This window comes from Apteryx mantelli, chromosome 4, assembly GCF_036417845.1.
Source record: "Apteryx mantelli isolate bAptMan1 chromosome 4, bAptMan1.hap1, whole genome shotgun sequence".
In the NCBI taxonomy this organism is placed as follows: domain Eukaryota; kingdom Metazoa; phylum Chordata; class Aves; order Apterygiformes; family Apterygidae; genus Apteryx; species Apteryx mantelli.
The window spans coordinates 44342059-44365017 of NC_089981.1; the positions used below are offsets into that span (position 1 = coordinate 44342059).

Sequence of the window (22959 nt, forward strand, 5' to 3'; positions counted from 1 at the left end):
CTCAGGCTCAGGGGCCTGGCAGAAATCTGGTTGGCAGTAACCATGGTGTGCCTACATGTGGAGCTGGTGCCACATGGCTATCTGTCTCCTGGGGTTTCTCAGCATTTCTTCCCAGTGGTTCTTCTCTGTGCCCACAACATGCAGGCCAAGGCTGCATTTGCCAAGTATGTGGATCTGCCCAGCACCATCCTGGCTCATCATCTCTAACTCCACACTAGAGGCATGCAGCAGCTCATGAGGCATCTCAAACATGATCATCTCATTCCAGACAGGGTTGATCTTGTGTTTTGCACATTTTGTCTGCTTCTTCTTCAGCTTCAAGGACTGATGCCTCAGTGTCACCTTGACAGAAACATCTGTATAGGAAGTGGAGAGAAACACCATAGTAATGAATGTGGAACAAAACAAATACAAGACAATCTGTATTTGAGCTATCTGATGATAGCTGGCCAACTGAGAGAACATGAGAAACACTGATCTTGGGGTCTGGGGCTTTTTTTGTTTGTTTTTCACTTGTTAAAAATTATTCAAATCTTTTTGGCTCTCTAAGCCCAACATCCTTTCCCCCAGCCACCACCCTTCCCACTGCCTTTCCAGATCTACATAAAAGCAGAAACAACTTCCATTTTCTTGCTCTTCCACTCACTGTTCCCAAGTAGATCTTTCAGCTGCTTGGAATGCAGATTTTTAGCCTTAATAATCACCACAAGCAGGCGGTTGGCTGCTGGCAGGTAGCTGATAGAAAGCAGGACCTCCCCATGGCCTGTAGATGGCTCCTGGAAACATAGACACAGGAAGTAAAGGTTAACTTTTGATACAGTTTTGGCCATAACATTAGGAAAATTGAACAGTGCAAGGTGATGGGTGTAATGTCATAGATCTACCAAGTCATCTCTCTGCCCTAGTACAGAAAATTCTTGCAGTTAAACTGGATGAGAGGAAACCAGGCAAAGGTGTCTCAGAGGGCTCCTTTACTCATTAGACCCTGATCGTATGGGTTACCTCTTTCTTTTGCTGCTGGAAAGTAATTGCTTCCTAACAGCCGTTTTAAGTGGAATATTTAGTCAGAAGAAGAGAATTTGGGGCTATCATAGGTAATAAGTGAAAGCGTGTCTATTCCTTTTTTGAGAGATCATCCAGCTTCCCTTTCTGCTTATTTATATCTCCTACTTTCATTACTGCTTTTTATCATTTGCTTTTCATTTCAGTTGCTATTTTTGTGACATAGACTCTGACTAGACTTGGACCCCGGTCCCCGTTGCCTAGCGAGGATGTCAGGCTCTCTAGGAAAGAGTAGATGATACTCTGGGTTGTGTCACATAGCCAGACATTGAAGCTGGTGTTGAACCTTCTCTGGCACCCTTGTTTGGTATTAAAAACATCAATGAACCTAAAAACTTCCATAAGCTCAGCACAATACTTTACTTTTCCTTCCTGTCTTCTCTCAAGCCTGTGGACAGTTCTCCCTCCTGCTCCACGCTGGATTTCCTCTAGGGCAAATGCTCCAAACAATCAAGCTTTCCCTTCAGGGGGCCACACTTTTTTTTTTTCTTGTATTCCCTTCTTCCCAGTAGTGATTGGCCTCTTAGCCTCCTGACCTTTTTTGCCTTCTTTCTCACTTGCTTTGGACAAGTATCCCTGAAGGCAAAACAAGAGGGAAATAATCACACCAACAATTGATCTTTCCTTTGAAAGCAGTGCTGTTTCCCAGTAGGGAGTTGGTGGAGACGGAGAGAAAGAGCATGCCTGTGTGTGTAGAGCTCTAAAACGTATGGTAAGGGGCAAAAGGGAAGTAGTTATTCTGTCAGTGAGTACCAGCTTGTGACAGAAATCTGTTTTAGTGTGAGGTTAATGACCCAGAAGAGTCACAGAAAGCCAGTGCCAATTCAATAGACTCCCTTTGGACTTCTCGGCATGATCTACAAGCTATAGGACAGACAGCACTTCTCCAGGCCACTTCTGTGCTCTGCACTCTCAGTTTTAAGTGAGTCATAAATATTTCAAAATAAGTTTTCACCCAGTTACTCGCCAGCATTCAAGGACAGACCCCCTGTATGTTCCCTGTGAGCTGATTGATTCTCCAGAAAACATGGCTGTCATCGCTGTCTGGCTTGAATGACTTATTTGTTGTGCACAAATCAGGTAGGAGGCCATTAGCAAGGAAGCCTGAAACTCCATCCAAAATCAGCCCAAGTACATCTTTTTTCATGCACTCAGGTAGCAACAAAGGGCATGCATGCATTTCATCTACATATATCCTATCCTAAATTCAAGTGCATCTTAAAAAAAAAAAAAAAAAAAAGAGGCAGATTCAAATGGCTCTATGTCCACTGCAAAAGAATAGGTGTGTTTGTACATGGAGGGAGTTAACCCAATACAAAACCACTGTTTAGGCAAGTAATGAGCTGCTTTTGTTTTCATATCTGCATCTCAGCAGGTCCCACTCTATAGCTCTTGACTAGACTTTGTTTCCTGTGGCTCCAGGAACAAAGAGATATACTGAAGAAGATGGTGGGGCAGGGAGGAAGGAAGGAGAGTACTGTAGCCCCTCTGCCTACATACATATGCTCTGTAAACATGCGCACATTCACACATTGTGCACGCACATCCTATGTTGTGCTTATGGCTTTCTTGACCTTAAAATTCTGGTCAAGTCTTTGACCAGCCTGTATCCACATGAAACTAAAACCTACAATGGTTTGTCTCTGCTGGAATTTTTCAGGAAGAGACCAAGCCAGAGATGCTTTTCCTTCTCTTTCCTTCTGTGTTCTTTTTTTATCTAGTAAATCCATAACCAGCACCTTGTGTTACAATCTGGCAAATTCACGCAACCACCACGGATTCAGTCTTCCCTTCTGTGCAATGAGGGTAATAAGCATCAGAGGTCATTAATGTATTAAGTGTGCAGAGCACAGTGAACTCACAAAAGGGAAGGTGCTATGCAAGGAGCCACTATCATCACTGTCATTAGCAAAGCAGTGGGAGGGAAGGAAGACAAGATAAGGATATCAATCTACAACATCTTTGCTTTGCATTGCTCACAGCACATCATGCATTCCTCAGTCCTAATTAGTTACCTGGTTAGTTGTAAGCTCCCCTCTGAGTTCTTTCCCTTGTGTAGGAGAGTTACTGGGAGTGTAGGAATGAAATATCTACAGCTTGTGGCTTTTCAAGGAAACACTAGACTTTAAACAAAGCCTGGATGGATGCTGACAAAAATAGCTCCTCTTTTCTGATCAGCTCTTCCTCACTCCCTCATGCTTTGATTCTCGATGAATGATTCAGGATCTGTATATAAGCTATCTGTGTAATGGTTGGCTCTTTCAGGTCCCGGATGACGCAAATACAGCCTTCACTGCGCATCCTCAGCTCAAACTGGGGCACTGTTCAGCAGTACTGTTAGTGTTAACCTTGTACTGTCAGTCTGGAGAATAAATAAAAGCTGCCCTGTTTCTGTGTACAGTTATGAAGCTGGACCAAGGCAGAGTACCCAGTATGTGAGGACTCTATCAGATGTACTTGAGCGAAAACTGACCATCACTGTGAATAGGCTGTTCCTTGGGTATCACTCATAAAGCAGCTACTACAGTAGATTTGGTGGGGGAGGGGGGGAGGCAGATGTTCAGTGTAGCTTCATTTAGGAATTTAAATCATTATGACTTATATTGGAATAATTTCTTTTGCACATATCTTTTTGCAGTAGCAGACTGGAAACTCAGTTCAGCTTAGGGCTGTTAGGCAAGTATTTAGCCTTGAGTTTTAGGTTTATTAAACCGACCCAGACTGTCCATTTGTTCCTGCTACCCGTCTCTCTGCCCAGGGTTTTTCAGAGTAGCCAGCCCTATCAGTATTCAAGTAGTGACCAGATAAATTAGCATTATTCGAAATCAGAAATGCTAAATCTGTACTCTGTGACTGAGGCCAGCTCAGTGGCCCTCTCACCTGATGGGGCCAGGCAGCGATATACTAGTAGCAGCAATAGCAGTGCCCTGCTGCTTTGTTAAGTGTATTGCTACTACTAGAAGAATAACCTAGCTCATGGCAGGAGAAAGGTTCCAGGGGTAATTTGCTCATAAGAAATTCATACAAATGAGCCTCTCCTGTACCTACTTTGAGTACTGTTGGTATCCCTTCCTCCATTTTCCCTGTCTGTCATGTTGGGAAGATGTGGATAAGGAGGGAAAAAGGGGTTTACATTTAAAAAACAGCAGTGCAATGAGTGATGTTTTGATATCTCCCAGAATGAATAGCACTGCTTGGATTCATCACAGTTAGGGGTGATGGTCTTCAGTTCAACATTACAGTCCCACCAATGCATTTCACTCCTAGCTTAGGGCTCTCTGGGGTGCCATGATATGTCCCACACCCAGCTCTAAAGAGTCCCTCTGTCTGGCTCTGTAGGCAGTCTCTGGTAGTTTGGCTCTTGTTATCACAGTCCCCACATCATTAATTCACAGAAACTCATGTAACTTTTTCTAGACATAGTCTTTGAATTACAGCTATTAGTGCCAGATTATCACATAGTTTGGGAGGAGGAGAGAAGGTTTTGACACATCCTAAATGCCTAGAGCTGTAGATTGAGAGGCTGGGTTGATGGCCTTTGATTGCTTTCTGAAATGGTTAGTTACAGGCCCTGACACAGAGAAGTGCTGAGCGACCTCTGCAGGCACTCATTGTCTCTCAAAACCAGGATTGGGTCATTAGGGTTTCCAGACTACCACCACAGACTGAGTCCATACCTTCTCTGGAGTCTTTAGTCTTTCCCACCGGGCCATCCCAAAGGAGTCCTCCATGTTAGCAAGGCTCAATTTAAGTTCACCCACAATGCTGTGTCTGGAGAACTTGTCACAGTTCCTCAGGGTGAGAGTCAGTGTTCCCTCTGGCACCTCCTCCTCAGTTAATGGGAACAGCAGGACTTCCTCCCAGAGGGTGTGAAGCACCTTCTTCTTCAGCTCCGTCTGGGCCTCAACAATACCAGACTTGCTCATCAGTGTGCCCAGTATGTAGCAATGGCATCCAGTGTCTTGGTCCCCGCTCATCCTTCCATGCATTGCTGCAAAGGATTAATTAATTTTAATGTGAGGGGAACACTTTAGAAAATCAGCAAGTGTCTTGTACCTTCCAGATAGAGAATCAACAGTACAAAATCTCTGCCTCTTACCTTCAAGAAGGGCCACATGCAGCTCAGCTTTTTGTCGATCATATGCAAGGGAATAGCGCAGTTCAGGGACCTGGTTACAGCTGGCTGCCCTCTCAGGGTTCAAGCGCTCAGTGACACACACATCCTTTACCACACCTGGAACTGAAGTAACCCTGTTAGGAGGCAGGTCCTCACCTTCCATGGAGTTCAAATACACACTGTTTTAACTCAAGTCTTCTAATTCATCCATGTCTTGCTATTCCTGCACTTTTTATGCAGGAATATCACTTCTGTTGCTTCACCCTCCCTCATCATATTTCCTCTTCCCTCTATCTTCTCTCACTCTCAGCTCCTTCTACAGCACTTGGTGCTTTCTGCTCTCTCTGCAGCCTTGTGCTCCAAGATGGCTGAAACATTTGCTCTTTCATCTTGTGCCTAGGCCAAGATGTCTAAACTACACTGTTGTTACTATACTGTTGTCACTATACTGTTGTCCTCACACTGATGAATTCAATCTTCTGTTCTTTGGAATAAGAACTTGAGTCTGCTTCTGAGTTGCCATATACCTCTGCATTAATTCAGACCTCTTTAGCCTTTTTTTTTTTTAACAACACAGTTTTTGTCATGCAGAAGGGCAATATTACATCTATTCCCACAGCACTTGACCAGGTTGAAGATGGTGAGTTTGGGAAGCTGTGAGGCAGTTCTTCCATGTCCGATTTTGAAAGTGAGTATACTGAAATAAAGCAAGAGGCAAGACTAAAAGACAAGCTACTGCTTTTTGTCATCAAAAGCTGTTACCTGCGAGGTCAGTTCTGATTGAGACAGAAAACATTAGTGGGACCAGCACATTTCCTCCTAAAAATATCAGTCACAGTCCAAATCAGTTCAATGTGTCACCAAAAGGAGAAGGCAACAATTCTTGCTTTATTTCAGCAGCACTTGAGCTATGAAATTAGGCACAGCAGAAAGCAAACTTCCTTGTGCTGCTAGCAGTGCAGAGAGGCTATCACACCAACTCATTTATATAAAGTTTTAGTCTACACGCAACCACCTTCTTTCAGCCTCCCCACATATAATCTTCTGACACCTGAGGATGTGGCTCACATGGTCTCTTCCTCTAATACAGCCACTTGCCCACATGTCACAGCATTCCTTTCTTTCCCATACTCACAAGTCTCAGGGTAAAAAGGAGGCAGGTGGTGATCCTCCTCCCAGCAAGACAAAAATATAATCTCAAATGATTTAAAAAAAACTAAAAGGAGCTACCTTGAAAAAAAAAATCATCATTGTTTCTCCAGCAAACTTTCAGGAAGGTTTTATTAATGTGATAACTGTAAGACTCAATTATGCCATTAAAAAGGCAGCTGTGAAGGTAAAAATCAGTATGGAAGCAACCCAAATGTGCTGCCAGATGTATATAATTAGCATTACATTTTCTCTAAGGCTTTGGGAATCTTATGTTCCAGGTGTTGGCATGTTACTATTTGGGCTGGCTGGAAAAAAAGAATTCTGTTTGGTAAAAATGTCTGAGGTTTCAGCCTTCAGTTTTACTGCACATTATGACAAGCCAAGACCATCTCACAGAACTGGTGAAAAGAAAAAGCAGAGAACATAAAGTACAAGCGTGAACCCAGGCTGTTGATATCGCTGACAAGGACAGTGGCTGGACAGCTAGCATTTGTCCTGGGGAGCAGTTCTACCTAGTTTTGGCCAGATATTCCACCCATACTGTGGCAACTGCTCCCAGTAAAATTTTACCCTAAATACATGTTTTTCTACAAAATGTTTTTTTCCAATAAGTCAGCATTCTTCAACTGGGGTAAAAAAATTTGGGGGGTAAAAAATTTCCAACCAGCCATAATTATGGCTTCATTAACTGAATCTCCTGATGGGTTCCATGACTACTTTCTACTAAACATATGCATTTAAAAAAGAACTCACTTATAATGCTCATGACAAAAGATCAAAAAGTGCCGCATGTATTCATTTTCACATTCATTTCTCTAACCAGGATTGCATTATGCACACAAGCATTACAGATCTACACCCAGAAAAGCGATCGTTAGTCTGAAGACTAAACGCTCCTACCGTTTTGAGGGAGAACAAACAGTTCTTCATTGACTTGTATCTTCATCCTGTTCTCATCCAAACCAGTATGTTTTCCACTATCTGGTTCTTCTGTTGTCTTCAAGGAGTACTGTGTGTAGTTAACAATTTCAGGTGAAGTTACTACTGGTTTGGGGCCATAGATGTTGGGAAACTTCAGGAGTGCTCGAGGCTGGACTGGTTCTGCAGTCTTCTTAACGCTGAACTGAAAATTAAAATTTTGTTTATTACTCTGCACTAATTGGACTAATTCTGATTCTCCCAAGGTTAACTTTGCTGAGACAAAGTGGGAAAAGATGGTGCATCTGGTTGTTCTTAATGTCATTGCTTCTTGGTTTAGAGAAACCACTGTCTGTACGTCAAGAGATTTTTTTGCCAGATCTGTTACCCTTCTTCTTGGTGCATGTCTTTTCAGATTCACTCCTCTACAGATGTTTGGTTGCAACAAGAAAAAGATACATTTTTATTGTGTGATTATTCCTCCTTTTCTGTAGCAGTTAATCTTTCTAAATCTGTGTTCTCTCTTAGCAGAGTAAGGGACATGAAAGAAGTTCAGTTTGCTATGATTGAGGTATGGTATTTTTTACCATGCCGTTTGAAGTCAAACCCAAGATCAAGAGGTTAACATCACCCACAGATTTATAGAACATCTTATGTGAGAGTGTAGTAAGCATTAGGAAGGCAAAGTTGCCGATCATACAGTCACTTGGAGCAAGTACCACTACGGTGTAATAAAGAAAAGCAGAACTAGTTGAACATATCAGCCCTGCAAAGGTATATCAAGAATAGCTGATTCAGTGGTCCTCTCAGCCTCTTGGACTCTTTCTTGGCTCTGTTGACCAGCGCTCCACCTCACCCTCACACACATCCCTTCTGTTGAACACACAAGCAGGCAGATGAACACTTAAAGAAGTGCTTGTTCTCCTCATTAGAAAAGCAATGTTTCCCCCTTATTATATGGAGATTGATATTTTGATTTACGTCTGCATTGTTCTTAGCATTTCAATTCCCTGCTGGTTCACTGACACTGAATCAACAGAAGGACCTGCAAGATGGTGTAAAGCCCAGGAAGCTGGGGCAAAGGTTGGCACAAAGGCATTACTGTTCTCCCAAAACAGGGCTCATGAAAAATCTTTTAGTGGAATATAAGTTTTACTTACGTCCCAAAAGAAAAAATCTTGGCTACTCACAACTGAAGTCATTCCTGATTCATGTATATTTGGATTCAACAATGGGAAAGAACAAAAGCTGACTAGTAAATGACCCTGATCTTCTCATCAGATTTTATTAATGCTTCCAAAGCATGAAAGACAAAAAGCAGGAGTGAAACTGCCATTTTGGTTATTATTGTGCAATGGGATTCTCTCCAACCCCTCTCCTTGCCAGTCTATTCTGTGTTAAGTTTAGAGTGAGAGTGAGCCAGAAAGCATTCTTAATTGTAATTAAAGTTTTCATTAGTCTCACTGCTTCCTATTAATAATGAATGCAGACAATGCCCTGAGGCACTTGTCTGTGTTGGGACCCTGTGGTCCCAGATCATGTATCCTCAGGGAACATGCCTACTCCTCAAGAAACAGAGCTGAAGAAAGAATGTAGTCTTGGACTTTGGCTCTCTAGTCATCTGTGGAGATCACAGCACTACTGTGATAAGCACTTGGCAGCGGTAAAGATCTAATTAGGTCAGTGACTTCATCTTCTCAAGGCAACCAGTGTGTTGGTGTTTAAGAAGTCCACTCTGTAATACAGCATTTTCTCTTGTTTAATTTTAAGGACTTTGGAATAAGAGTGAGTTGAGAAAGAAACTCATCACTGTGTAGACACCCAACCTAGCATTCAGTTGAGTTTAGATATTGTATAAGCCATTATGGTGCTGGTCTGTAAAAGAAGGAAGTGAGATCTCTCTTTTAGAGATTTGAGCATCATCAGTCATAAAACTCCTTAGAAGGTTTGAAGTTACTCATCCAAATCTTAGATGGTTCAGCTTTTCATTCTTCTAAAATTAAAACAAACCAACCAAACAAAACATGTGAGGAACCACTAGACAATAGCATGAAAAACAAGGTCAATTTTGTTCTGCAAAGACAATACTCCTAACGCCCATAAAGTATTTGCTGCAGTGGCCAGTGTCTGCTGTTCTGTCTCTCCTGAACCAACTGAATAAGGCTACTGTCCTACTATTCACTGACCTTCACACCAGAGAGGTATGTCTGTGGTGCTATATGCTGCTAGCATATGAAGCACTTTTGGATCCTTCAGGATAAAAAACATTACACAAATGTGAGATATTGTTATTACAGTCTTTTTCTCCACTTGCTAAAAGCCAGACATTTAGTCAGGAAATCCATCAGCACACAGCAACTAAGAGCTCCACTGGGTCTAAATATTCCTCTACTCTGTCTGCTCTGCAGAATTAGAGATGAGAGACATATGTAAGCACAGTGGGACCAGCCCACCCCCTTTTCCAACTGCATCTGCCTCTGTTTATTATTTTTGCTGCCAGCTCTGTTCCCAAGTGCTGTCTGCTAATCTTGTTGCATAGCAGAGCCCTATGGAAGTTCCCTTTGCAAATCAGCAGCAATATCTTAAATAAAGAGATGAGCAGAAGAGTTCAGATAGGTCTGCATAAAATGTGTGAAAGCAAAGAAACCAAAATTAGCTAGGACCCTGCAACCAACCCTTCTGGGTCCCTTTCTAGTCTCACTCAAACAATGCACTAGCTTGCTCCTATTGCTCTGTGTGTTTAGGGATGCTTATTCTGCACCCTTTGCTGAGAATTTGCAAATTTACATCAGGTTTTAATTGTTCTGTAGATGTATCTTTGTGTTTGAACTCTTCCCCCTCATGCACGCAGGGCATGACCATGGGGAGCTTATATCTATAGTAAAAACAAGCATCAGCATAATGGGAGACATTTCAAGTGGATAAAATACAGTCTTGTTTCATCTTTCTTTTGTCATCTCTGTTTACCAGAATCAGTGGCCCTGACAGGCTTCATATATTAAGTATGCCAAGCACTGACTAGGACATACAGTGCACAAATGTAGTTCTCCATCAGTGGAAAAAAATCCCGACAGGACAATTTATAAACATAGACACAGATGATAAAACTTCACAGGCTCAGAACTCAATTTGAGATTCATTCCTTTAAGGAATGTAGACTAACTATGAATCAGTGACAGCACAGAGAATGCATGTTCCTGGCAGTAAAAATATTTTAACTGGAAAGAATTGGTAAACATACGGAATATGCAAACTAAGAACATTTTGCACTTTCTGTGACAGAATGTTCATTCGGCAGCTATAATTTGTCTTTTTTTCTTTTTTAAGAAAAAGACAGTAATACTTCTAATTATGAACCTTATAATGCTAAAAGAATACAATCACTCAGGTAAGAGTGATGCACTGAGAGTGAGGTGAAGAATTTGATTCCATATTGGTTAAATATGATATTAAATTACTGCAAAACTTGATGAATGAATGTAGAAATTTTGTGAGGACCATAACCTATGACATGCTGGGTACTAAGTGCTTAATTGGACTTCATGGCAATTTAGTGGTTATCTCAGACAGGAAGGCAGGATGGCACCTTGAAGGAGAAGCTCCAGGATGGATTAACACTTTCTCAAGATGTTTCCCAAGAAGCTGTATGAAAGAAAAAAGTCCAATCCAAGAAGGGAATTAAGGCAAAGATTTGAGAAGGTTTTGAGCTAGAAAACAACATATGAAAGTTTCTTGTAGAAAGAGACTGATGGTGAAGTGATCTGTGGGTAGCATTGTTCCAGATACTAACAGCTAGAAAAAATGCTATGCAAAGTGATGTGACCATCAAAGCTACATACTTATCATTCATTTTAATGGTCAACTCAGAAAATCTCAGCCTTATCACACATCTTTATATACAGGGGTTGGCAAATCCCCTATATGAGTTAGCCAGGATGAAAAAGAGGCCTGGAATGGATATGACAAAACTAGTAAACATGAAAGCGGGGGAAATTCACCCTGGGAAAAGACAAATTGGTATTCACCAAATCCATGGATGGGTCCAGAATTAGCAGCAATCTCTTGAGAAGTCCTAAACTCAGTGATGTTTGGCCATAGTTAGTGGAACCCTACCTTCCCCTCCCCTACTGCCACAGAAGCTACTGTAACATAGTTCTGTGTATGTGCATCAAAAGTTATAATACAATTACTAGATCCGGTCATCTTCCCTCAGAAAAAAACTGCAACAGGAGCATGAAGCTGCTAGAACTCTTCTCTACAGAGAGCCTAAGACTGCCAGCCAGAGACAAACTGAATATCTAATTATAAACATTACAGAGAAGTCCTATTAGGATTCTTGCTAAACTCTTTAATAATACAAAAATAACAGGCACTTCAGATAATTAAAAGGCAAACAAAGACAATGCTATACAATGGATCACTGGGCCTTGGAACTGGCTGCTATAGCATATCATTTGGGTGAAAATGAAAAGGACTTATTCACATACAAACATCAAGAACTACAGCCAACAAGTAATACTTTCAGAGACTGACCACTGTTATAGCTCATGCTAAAGACTATAGTCAGCCAAAGAAATTGGTCAAAATTTCCCACAGAAGAAGAGCTTCCCATCAATAAGTATACTAGAGACATCCTATAATTCCTCTTGCTCCCTCTTGCATAGGGCTCAGGAGTAAATCAATTTTTGTTGGATCCTAATAAGTAAGAAAGACCATGCAGGGATGTCTGACATTATCAGCACTTCACATTGCTTTTATAGTAAATGAAAAAGCAATACACAGTTGTGATGAGATTGTCCAGTCACCACACTCTAGATACCCACTTATATTTTTATTATCATTTCAATACCTTGTTTTAACTTCACCCACAATTAAACCCCTCACTCAGAGAGGCAGAGGGAGGACAAGAGAAAGTTTTCAGAAGAAACCAGCTGTTGACAGGGAACTATCCTGCTGGATCCATAAGATACTGGGGATAGAGTTAGAGAAACAGCTTGCATAGGAGATTGCAGCAGGAGTGATACTCTGTCATCTCTTCTTTACAATGCTGTGTGCTACCTGGTAAAATCCAGTCTTCTCTCCTCAACAAATGATTTCCCCTGTGATCTAGCTTGACAACTGAGCAGCATTTTCAATCCTCCTCCCTTATTTTTGCTGATAGCAGCTTTCTCCTTGGCAACGTGACAGCTGTCTCTTGCTCTGGTAATTCTGTGGGTCACCCAGCTCCCTGCTCTATGTTTACCCTTAGTCCTTCTCCCATTAACATGTTGTTACAATCTGAACCCAGAAAGCAGATAGAATAGGCAGCATAAATCACACACTGGGTAGCCTAACAGAGAAGATACATTCCCACCCTCTGCATTTAAAGAAAAATCACAGAGTAAATTAAAGACTTTGTCTTACTTGCTGGACTGGCTGAAGCACACTGGGTTTAGCATTTTCCATATCCTCATCTTGGTCTTTTTCTGAGAGTCCTTTGCCATGTTGCCTGCATTTGCAGAAGCAGGTGAGACCGCAGAGGGCAAGGATGCTAGTTGCAGTCCCTAAGGTAGCCCCCAGGGCAATAACAGGGGCAGATAAAACCATTGTCCTGAGCTGCACAGGAAGAAAAAGCACTGAAATCCTGTGATTCCTTCTCCTCCCTGGGAAAGCAGCTTTTGCACATCCACTCTGATTTCTAGCCTGGCTTCATTCTCTTTGGAAGTCTGATAACAATTCTCTTGTACAGCAAAGAAAAGGGACCAATCTAGAGACAGAGATAAATCATCCCACCTTTGCTAAGCAATAAGACTACCTTTCCATCCTGCTGATGGAGTTTCTGCTTCAGGTCAGGCAGAGGAAATAGTGATTGTGGTGCCTGCAATCTCCTTATAGCTGCAAACAGGCAGTTTTCATTGAAGCTTATTCTCCAGCTCCACTGGGAAAAGCCTGATGTGTGATAGAGAGGAAAGACGTCAGCAGAAGGGGCTGGGCCTTGCTAGCTAACTCACAGAAAGTGCATCCAAATATTGGATCAGCTCGCTAGCAGTCTTTCTGAGTGTAGTTTACTAGTTTGTTCAAGAGGTTGATTTTTTCTGTCTTAAATGAAAGATAGTGATTGCCAATAAGTGCTGGTCTGAGAGCCCTGGTTATGAAAGCATTGCATGATAGCACTGCCTACAGTCAGGGTGAAGTGTGCATGTATATCAGAGAAAACGTTCTCATGAGGACTGTTCTGAGGCTGGGGAACAAACACCCACAAGAACTAAGCACTGTCCCACATTTCACCATCTTCCCCTCAGAGCACAGGGTCTGTACCTTTTGAGCTGCATTCTCTAACATCAATACAGAGCAGTATTTCTATTAAAAAAGAAAGCAGAAAATCCTATCAAATGAGACACACCAGCATGCATGCTACTTCCTCGGGAGAGAAGATGAGAGCACAAACAGCCTATACTAAGTATTAGTCATACTGCTTACTACACCAGTGTCAGGCGGTGGGCTGATGAGTACAGTGTCAGAACCCACCTGAATAAGCTCAGAGAGCTACACTTCCCTCTCAGTCAGTTTTCTCCAGAGGTGATGGAGTAATTGACTTTCTTTGACTCATTCATTTTTACCCTCTTTCTCAGACTACCCAAAGAGTGGGGAGAGGAGAATGAATGCCATCTTTCAGTGTGTTTCTTGTGACATGCACAACCATTTTCTGGGTCACTTCACAAGGAGTACCTAGTAGCCAGAAGATGATTATAGTTTTTGGTCACTACATATCCGGGTCAGACTGGAACTAATGAGCAAGAAGCCAAACGTTCCTTATAAGGCTCTGAAAAAAATATCCAGTTCTACTGGGAGTCTTTCTATTTTGGAACACAGTTGCTGCCTGTGGATCAGGAGAAAGTGAACTATTTATACAGAAATGTTTAGAAATTCGGGTTTTTTTCATCTTTCTGCAGCTCAGATTTTGCCATGGATTTTTTCTCACTTTTTTGAATATATCATACCTTACTTATGACCACTCATTTAGCCTTTTCTTCCAAATGCTCTTCCGTAATTATAAACGGCAACATGTCCACCTCTCTATCACAAACCTTCCCTCACCCATCCACAACAGGCCAAAACTACAGAATTTTATGTGTGCACTGATACATGTAACTGGTACTGATACATGATTTAACTGTAGCTGTGGCACATTCAGCCACTGCATCTATCTATAATGGTTGCTTATTTTTAACACTTCCTGTTCTAAAAAAAATTGGCCTATAAATTTACTTCAAACTCAGCTTTATACTTGCTGCTTGTCTTGATATCAAATAATACGATTGTTTCTTTTTCTTTAAAGAAATAGTAAGCTAAAATGGGGCCAGGTTAATGACATTTCTCACTGGCCATTCCCATTGCTATTGTCCACAATCACATTGCTTTTTATCTATCATGTCTACCTTTGGAAAGAGTTTTGCCAAGGCCAAGTTAAACTGCAGAGAGCTGAAAGTCTGTTTTTGCAAGCAACACTTTATGTTCAGGCCTGAAAGCACACTGTACAGTCACTCTAACTGCATTTTTTTCTCCAGATTCTGACAGTACACTTGTATAAAAATGACAAGAGCTTATATATGATTATAAGTTCATTGATGGACCCTACTTATGGCACATTTCTAATGCAAACATTTGCCCTGGCTAAGTTTATCAGCACCACTAAAGAGATGTAAGAAAAGAAAAATGAGCACAGGCCTTGGGCAATGGTCCACATCTTTCTTGACAAAGCAAACAAAAATGTTGCTTTCTTTAAAACAGAATCAGCCCATTCTGTCTCCAGCAGGAATTCGGTAAATGAAGGTTCCCAACTTCCATCTCTGTACTGTAGTAATGCTCCTATTCTAATTCGCGGGCAGCTAATTCACTCCCCGAGACCTGCCAGCTCTGAGACTGTGCTATGGGACCAATAGTTTTGTTGTTGTTTTTTATGACTTCATCTAACCTCCAGGGCCAAGTGAGAGGTAAACTGCTTAAGGACAAAAACAGTATTGCAAACGTGCTCAAAAGTCCACATGTAATGCTGTGTACATATAAGTCCAAGGACATTCCTGTGCTAAAATTAGGATTAGAAGAAAATACAATTGATTTCCTCTGGGTTAATCTAACAGGTTCATATTAATACTAGCAACAGAGCAAGAATGAAGCTGAAAATAAGCAGTACATTCCAACTGTAAAATATTTCCTTAGCATGGCTTTCAGCTCCTGTTACTTCAGACATTTGAATATCGTGTGATGAGAAAATATAAGGCACTGGCCAACCTTTGGTGCTTATGGATTCTTTGCTCCTGCTTTGAGTTTTTCTACTGAAATGCTGACACGTTCAGTCCATTGGCTGTACGGAAGAAGGCAGTTTGTGTTTTACTGAAAAGGCCCCCTAATGCAATTGCCAGCAACTAGAATAAGCAGGTCAGGGATTTGCAACTTTTATTCTGGCATTAGTAGACAAAAATTAAACTTCCAATATCCCCCATTATCACAAAGAAAAGCCCACATACATCTGAATGAAAGATGGTTGCAAACTATATTTCCTTACTTAGCCCTTTCTGTCAGGAGCTAGTATTTGTCAGAGCTATTCTGCCTGATTCTTACTGAGACACTGAGACATTTTGCTGGGCAGAAGCAGGGGCTGCACAGAAGGAAATGGGGAAGAGTGGTTTCTGCATGGAAAACCTTGTACCATTCAGATTTAGCCTGAAGGCATAAGCTGAGGTTTCTGCTTGTATTGACTTGTTAAAATATTCTAAGACTCTACGCTCCAGAAATTGGACAGTTTGAACAGGATGATGGTCTAAAATAGCTTGCTAGATCACAGCAAAGTTTACATCACCCAGCTTAGGCACTGAAATAGTCAGTTAATGACAGAGGACCACATGTGGCTGCCATGCATTTCCTTACAAGAAAACAAAGCATGGCAAAAACGAAAGTGAAGGTAAAAGTATTGTGTTTATAATGACTACATACACCTCCTCGTGCTTTTGTATGCTGATGTCTCAGGCTGTAAATGTTTTAGGAAAGGGATTTTGTCTTCCACGCTGTGTAAATAGTGTGTTGACTAGATGATGAAGTATTACAGACCACTGAAAGAATCGTTTGCGATGTTATTAAGACACAACAGCTGAATCTACATTTTTTATATGCAAAAAAAGAAGATTTGCAAGGGGAATTTGGCCCCTCCATCACTGTCATGATCCTTCTGTACAGCAAAACAGACCCTTACATGTAAATCAGGTAAATGAAACAATTTAGAAAAGAACAAGCATTATCTTTTAGAATGGAGATACACAATAATCAGCTTCAAAAAAGGCAGCTTCCAGCTGTGGTCCTTCAGCAAACATGTCATTCAGGATGGCTCCTCAGCTGATGTAAAGGGATGTAAAGCTCCTGAAACCTTGATATCCTTAGGATGATGATAAAAATTCAGCATCCAAAAGGATAGAGTTGGTTGTAAGCATACAGTTTAGGGCTCATTGTAAATGATCCTGTAGTGTGACATTATACTGTCCTGAGACCAAAATCTGTGGGATTCAGGAGATCTCTGAAAAAAATCTGGTTGCACACCTATTTCAGGAGGCAACCATGTGGCTTGTATCATCAGAATCCACTGTAAACCTGGCTGCAGTGCAGCTTTTGCATCGCCCTAGGCAACACAGGACGAACACTTAGGAAGCAGATTTTCAAACCTCTCCTCTCTGTTTTGATTATGAAACAAGATGATACCAGAATAGCCTGGCATACACTCTGTGGATTCAAGGCTGATGAGTCAGCAGGTTTAAAAACACAACTGTAAGAGTAAACACCATCAAGGAGTCTGCCCCTCTTGTATATATCCTTACTAATAGATTGGGAGGAAGTCTAAATCATTGATGATAAGTCCTGTGAGTGACATGAAGATTGCAGGGGGGTGGTGAGGGAGGATGACATAAAGGAGCCATCTGTACAGAAGCAAAGAACAGTGACTGTCTGGTGGCCAAATGGAAAGTCAGACATTGTGGGACAAAGAACACAAGCTACGCTCACAGAATGGAAGTCACAACGCTAGGAAGCAGGGACTCTGAGAAAAACCTGGATTCAAGAAGATGCCAAAGACTGAGAGTGGTCAGAAAGAGTAGCGTGATCCATAAGAGGATGAGAAGAAAAACACTGGGTAGAAATAGGAAGGGCCTATAACATCTGCATTTGGCACTGGTTTGACTGCTGTGGAACAATGCTGCATCCCACTGTGTTGGGCAGACCACCAACTCACTAGACAAATTAGAGGGAGTTCAGGAAAGAGCCACATAAATGAGTAAAGGACTGGATGGCACTGGATCAGAGTACGACTCAAGGAGGTCAGACTATTTATCAGTAAAAAGCCTAAGGGGTGACTCAATCAGAATCCATAGCTACCCATCCGGGGAATAAATCTTTGATAATAGAGGTCCTCTTCTGTCTAGAGGACAAAGGGTTAACAAGAGCTAATGGCCAGAAGCTGATGCCAGACAAACTCAGGCTAGAAACATGTTTCAAATTTCTAATAATAATGGGCATAATCTCCCTGGGAGCAATATCCCAGAGATTGTGGAGGGTTCTCCATCATGGGCAGTTTTTAAATCAAGAGTGGTGGTGTGTAACTTGTTGTTAAGGGACCTGTTTTCATTCAGTCAAGAATTAAACTGAAGAAGATCAATGGCCTGTGTGATATGGGGAGGTCAGGCTAGAGGATCACAGTGAGCCCTCCTGGACTTTTAACTTATGAATTCATCCATCTGTTTCCTACCACCTCCACTAAGGACCTTCCTATTCCCATTTCAGCCATCTAATTCCTACATTTAAAAAGACTCTAGCTGGTTGTTGTAATAATTCCCTTGAAAACTGACTAAAGTACTTGATAGGATCTCCTTTTTCCCCCAGGTTACTAACCTGTGAAGTTAGAGCAATTCATGTTGTTGAGTTGATCAGAGGATAAATTAGGAATTAAAAGCTTTGTATGTCAAGCATAGGCAACACTGAAGTAGAGCTTGTGGGGACCTCACTGGCATGAAAACAGCTTACTGTTTCTGAGGTCTACAAAAGCTTCAAGTCATAAACCAACATGGTGTCCTCAATTGTTTCATGTTTACATACGTTCCCCTTGGGATGTTATAAAAGTATTAATGTGTGAGGTAGTTTTTCAAAAATCACAGCTCCTCTGAGAGCACCAAAGGGCCATCTGTATTTGCAGATAGGAAGGCAGCTGTGCTTTAGAAAGTCACATCACACCACAAAGCCCAGCAGAAAAATAACATCTTTGCTTCACCAGATGAACTGCTTTAGGATGAAGTCTTAGCACCTCAATAACAGTGACCCAAAAAGAAAATGTCAGCTCCAGCTCAGGACAGAGCTGTGTGAAAGTAAGGAGAATACGTCACTGCAAAGCTGACGGGCTGATTTAGGAAAGCAGCAAGCACAAGCTTAAGTATGATTCCAATTAGGAGGTGAAGTCAAGCAAATGAACAAATATTTTCCTAAGTGGAGGGTGTCTCACGGACAGCAGATGAACAACCCAGATATTCTGCTTTTCCATCTAACTCTGATAACTTGCTTTTGAAAACCTGAGAATAGGAAACACATTTTACACCTGACTATCTCCATTTCATTTGAGAATTGACTTTTGCTGGTTGGAGAAGCAGAGCTCATTTTTGCACAGATAGCTCCACTGCAAGTATAAATGTTTATTTCTTTTCTACTACAATTTTTTTTTAAATCATAAGAGATTTGAAAAGCCTGAAAAGCTACTGAAATGTCAGACACTGGAATTCAGGTTAAGTGTTTTTGCAATAAAATGCTGCCTCCTAGAGGTTACAATGTTTTTCTTACAGTTTCTTCTAAGAGTGAATACGCTAAATTTCTACAATACCATTGCTGTACAGGATATTTTGCAGAGAAAAGCATGGGGATCTCATACTTATAGCTAAAATTACATCCGTAACTATATTAGGGTTACAAAGACAGTGAATTAAATAATGAAGGTTGCCTATAAAATCTTAGTTCTATCCACTTCTGAACTGGCATTGTCTTTAAATATTTAAGTACAGGATCACATACTATTTTATTTCCAAAAGACCTCTTGATAATTTGCTGCTAAGATGCATCATTTCTGGAAATGAATCAGGATTATGTAGTGAAAGCTGTTATTTTCTATGCCCCCCTCCTCCCCAGTGAAGAAGCAGATTTAGAAAAACAAGATTCCAGATTGCAGGCTGATCTTATGGTTTAAGCAGCTGAAAATATACACAGTCATTAAGTGTTTCTTTCTGACTTTCTGTACAGGCAACCTGATACCTTGTGCTCTGATTTACATATAAGCCAAGTGCTCACACCTGCAGCAGAAGTCAATGGGAGCCATGCGCAAGCATGTACAGCATCGTGTGGCATTAAGCCACACATTCTGAAAAAAAACCCAACCATCAAAAGGTCTTTAGGAAGTTCCACTGAGACCCTAAATTGAATAGTCAGATTTTACTGCCTAATTTCTTCATAACTTAGGTCCCCATGAAAGAGACATAATTATATTGACTGATCTCAGAGAGTTGTTGGGAAAATAACTAAAGTGGTGTCTGCAAAAGTTCAGTACAGGAGGACTGGAGAAAGCCCAGGGAGGCAACCAGTCCTCCCATATTCAGAGCAGGGCTTGGAAGCTGTGTCCTCTGACTTGCTGGGTTCCTCATCCCATTGCCTCCCAGATGACAGATACCACTGTCACTGCATAATAATCCTTCATGGAAAGTGGGAAAACTTAAGAAAAAGCCTGCCATGTTTTTCACTGCAGTTCAAAAAGTAAACTAGCAGCATAATGGCTAATGCAGCATCTGCTATTCTATGAGCTGGTTCTGTTTTGAGAGCACAGGTTGCTTTTACCTTAAATGTTACATGTAGTTTTTGGCACTGCGATCTCAAAAAGGACTTGACTAAACTGAAAAAAGTTCACAAAGGGATCAAAAAGGACGATCAAAGGTATAGAACAGCTTCTGGGTAAGGAATGAACAAACAAGCTAGAACTTTTCAGCCTGGAAAAGGGAGAAGAAATAAGTCTCTAAACTCCTGAATGTCTTGGGGAAAGTGGTTAGGGATCAGCTTTCCAATTCCAGTATAAGAACAAAGAGGAAGATTAATGTAGGAGCTGGATTCAAAACAAACAAGAAGGAAGTATCATGTATGTTTGCCTTGTTCTTATGTGCTTTTCTAGGCAGCCACTTTTGGCCTCTGCTGGAGAAAGGGCACTGGGTCATACAGGTCTGTGGTCTAATCCTGGATGGCTGTTCTAACAGATGCCACATGCTGTACAAATTTTGTTTCCTATATCTTTTAGGTAAAACCCTGAAAAAAATCAACTTATTTTCTGGAAATGTTATTCTGAGTCACTGACTCAGGCAAAGTGCCAGTTTGGCAGCAATGTTACCCCCTTATTCTTTCTTCCCACATTTCCTTTGACTCTTGGTCAGAATTTTCATGTAGTCCTTCCCTCTGTCGGAGTGGCACTGACAGGAAATTGCACTGAACAGATTGCGAGCCAGACTGCTCTGTCTGGTCTCTCAATGTGTTTATTAGGGGCTTTCACTAGGTACTCCCATCAGTGAAGCTGCAAGTACCTCAGCAGTGATATTTCCTAGGCCTGTGCCAAATGGCGAATCACTCTGCAGTGATTTGTGTACTATTATTAATATCAGGAACTCCACAGGAACTGCTTTCCCTAAGACAAAATTGCTTGATCTTGTTGCTTGACATAAAGAGCAAAGGAAATTATTACAGATAAGAGAGGCTCATGGGCTCTAGTTCTGGAGTTCAGAAATTATGTTTCTATTCATGTTCACCTCTAGTAATTGCATGTGACCTACAGGATTTCTTCTATTTTTGGAACATTTTCTGTAACTCTAAGATTTTACCAATTTCAGCCAACACTCTGATAAAAAGAGTTGGTGCACGCGATAATGTACTCAGACATTCCAGTCAAGAAACAAACAGACCTTATAAACACTCTCTACAAAAACAGCCTTTTCAGAAAGCAGCCTCCAGCTATCAGGATAGATGCCTCCTATCGAGTTCATTGACAATGAATTAAGTGCAAAGAGTGGCATAGGTTCATTGCTCATGACATCCTTACTGCTCCACTACTGTGAACTACCTGACCCCCATGTCTTCCTATGAAATAGCTGAGACTGAGAATTGCTTTTGTTGTCTGCAGAAATATATGCTATTTTTAGCCTTTGAGACTGAGATCATAGTGCAGATCTGACCTTGTCCCGGTCAAGTTTGACAGATAATTGCTACTCAGAATCAATGCCGTCCAGTGTGAAATAGGGCAATAGATCTTTGCAGTCCACATCTCAGAACACTAAACACTCCAGCCAGCGCTGTTATTGACAGCCTTTGCAGACAGGCCTAATCTGAAGGGTCTTGACATAGCCACCAGCGTTAGGATGTAGGCACTTCTGTGGTAGAAAGCATGGGGGCATTGCCTGTGATTGTTCCAGACGGCTGTATTTGTTTTGTACATGACTTTCCATCTCCAAATCTGTCATGGCAGAACCTTCCTCTAACATGAAATCAAAAAAATTACATCCAAATTTGAAACGAGGCTTCCAGTGTGAGTTCTTTCCAATAGCTCTGGGCATTCTTCATTTTCACAATTGCCCAGATTATACTTCGCACAGAGAGAGCTGTTTTTTCCCCAGCGGGTTCCCTAACCTGCAGCCTTGTGTCCTCAGCTGCTCTCTAGCCCCTCACAAAACTTCTGAGTAAATTGTCTTCCAGCTCCAAAACTGCATAGTGGATCAGAGGCTCTTTCCTGGGCAACACAGGAGGAAATCTGACACAGTCCTGGCAAAGAGTAAAACCCTTATTGTAAATTCCCTTACTTGACTCCATCTCAGATCTTTTCCTCTCTGGTTTCCATAGTCTCTAGTCCATTGTTTTGCTTATACTGGCCAGCTTACTCTGTCTTTTTCTCCTGGACACATTTGTGGCTTTTGACACTCAGTTATATCCTCCCTTTCATGCGTGTCCTCCCTTTGCTTTCATAAAAGTCCCCTCCTCTTTCTCCTCTTACTTATTCTATTCATTTTGTATTTCTTGTCCTCTAGCCCTCACCGTATGAGAATCCATTATCTATTAAGACAGAAGTCGTCTTCCTCTATATCCTCTACCTGATCTTTTCCTGATCCATTCCCACTGTCATATTTCATAGTTTACAGATCCCATGCCAACTTCTGATTAATCTCCCTTCTTACAATTCAAATTTTTTAGGCTAACACTGATGTCTTCTCCCAGGAGACTTCATGTGAGTTTAAGTTAACATAGCCAAACTAAAACTCCTAATTCTCTCATCCAAGTTGCCTTCACCATCCAACACCTTCTGTCACACTTATATACCAACAACCTTTGTCACTCAAGCCCATACATCTTTGATTTCCCCAGCAATGCCTGACATACCAATAGTAATTTGCTACTTCTTTGGCCAGTGCCAGGCTTGTCTTGCTGTACACACAGCCTGGCTCCTCTGAAGTGCCAATTCTATTCAAGATATTTCATGAGATTGTCAGACTAAAATTTGTGAGTAAATTCAAATCACCCCAAAGCTATGATTTAGGAGAGAAAGAATTTGGTTACAACAAAGTTTTACACTTTCCCTTTCACCTAAATTGTGTCAAAATACATGAATTCTGTGTCAAAATTTCTGTTCA

At 41.3% G+C, this 22959-nt stretch overlaps 1 protein-coding gene across 1 annotated transcript; it reads right to left on the minus strand.

Moving 5' to 3' along the window:
- Positions 1-51: 51 nt before the first annotated feature.
- Positions 52-12835, minus strand: SYT13 (synaptotagmin 13). Its single transcript, XM_013959360.2, has 6 exons — positions 12653-12835; positions 7232-7454; positions 5162-5296; positions 4740-5053; positions 647-776; positions 52-356 (listed from the first exon to the last, which is right to left on the minus strand). Exons 1-6 carry the CDS (start codon positions 12833-12835, stop codon positions 52-54), a joined length of 1290 nt encoding a protein of 429 aa, XP_013814814.1.
- Positions 12836-22959: the final 10124 nt, after the last annotated feature.

Bases quoted from the DNA above. Each gene is read 5' to 3' on its own strand.
- SYT13 (XM_013959360.2), bottom strand. From the start codon at position 12,835: ATGGTTTTATCTGCCCCTGTTATTGCCCTGGGGGCTACCTTAGGGACT. The intron at 7,455-12,652 runs GTAAGACAAAGT...TTTAATTTTCAG, and splicing joins TGCTTCAGCCAGTCCAGCAA to TTCAGCGTTAAGAAGACTGC. The intron at 777-4,739 runs GTATGGACTCAG...CTATGTTTCCAG, and splicing joins GACTAAAGACTCCAGAGAAG to GAGCCATCTACAGGCCATGG.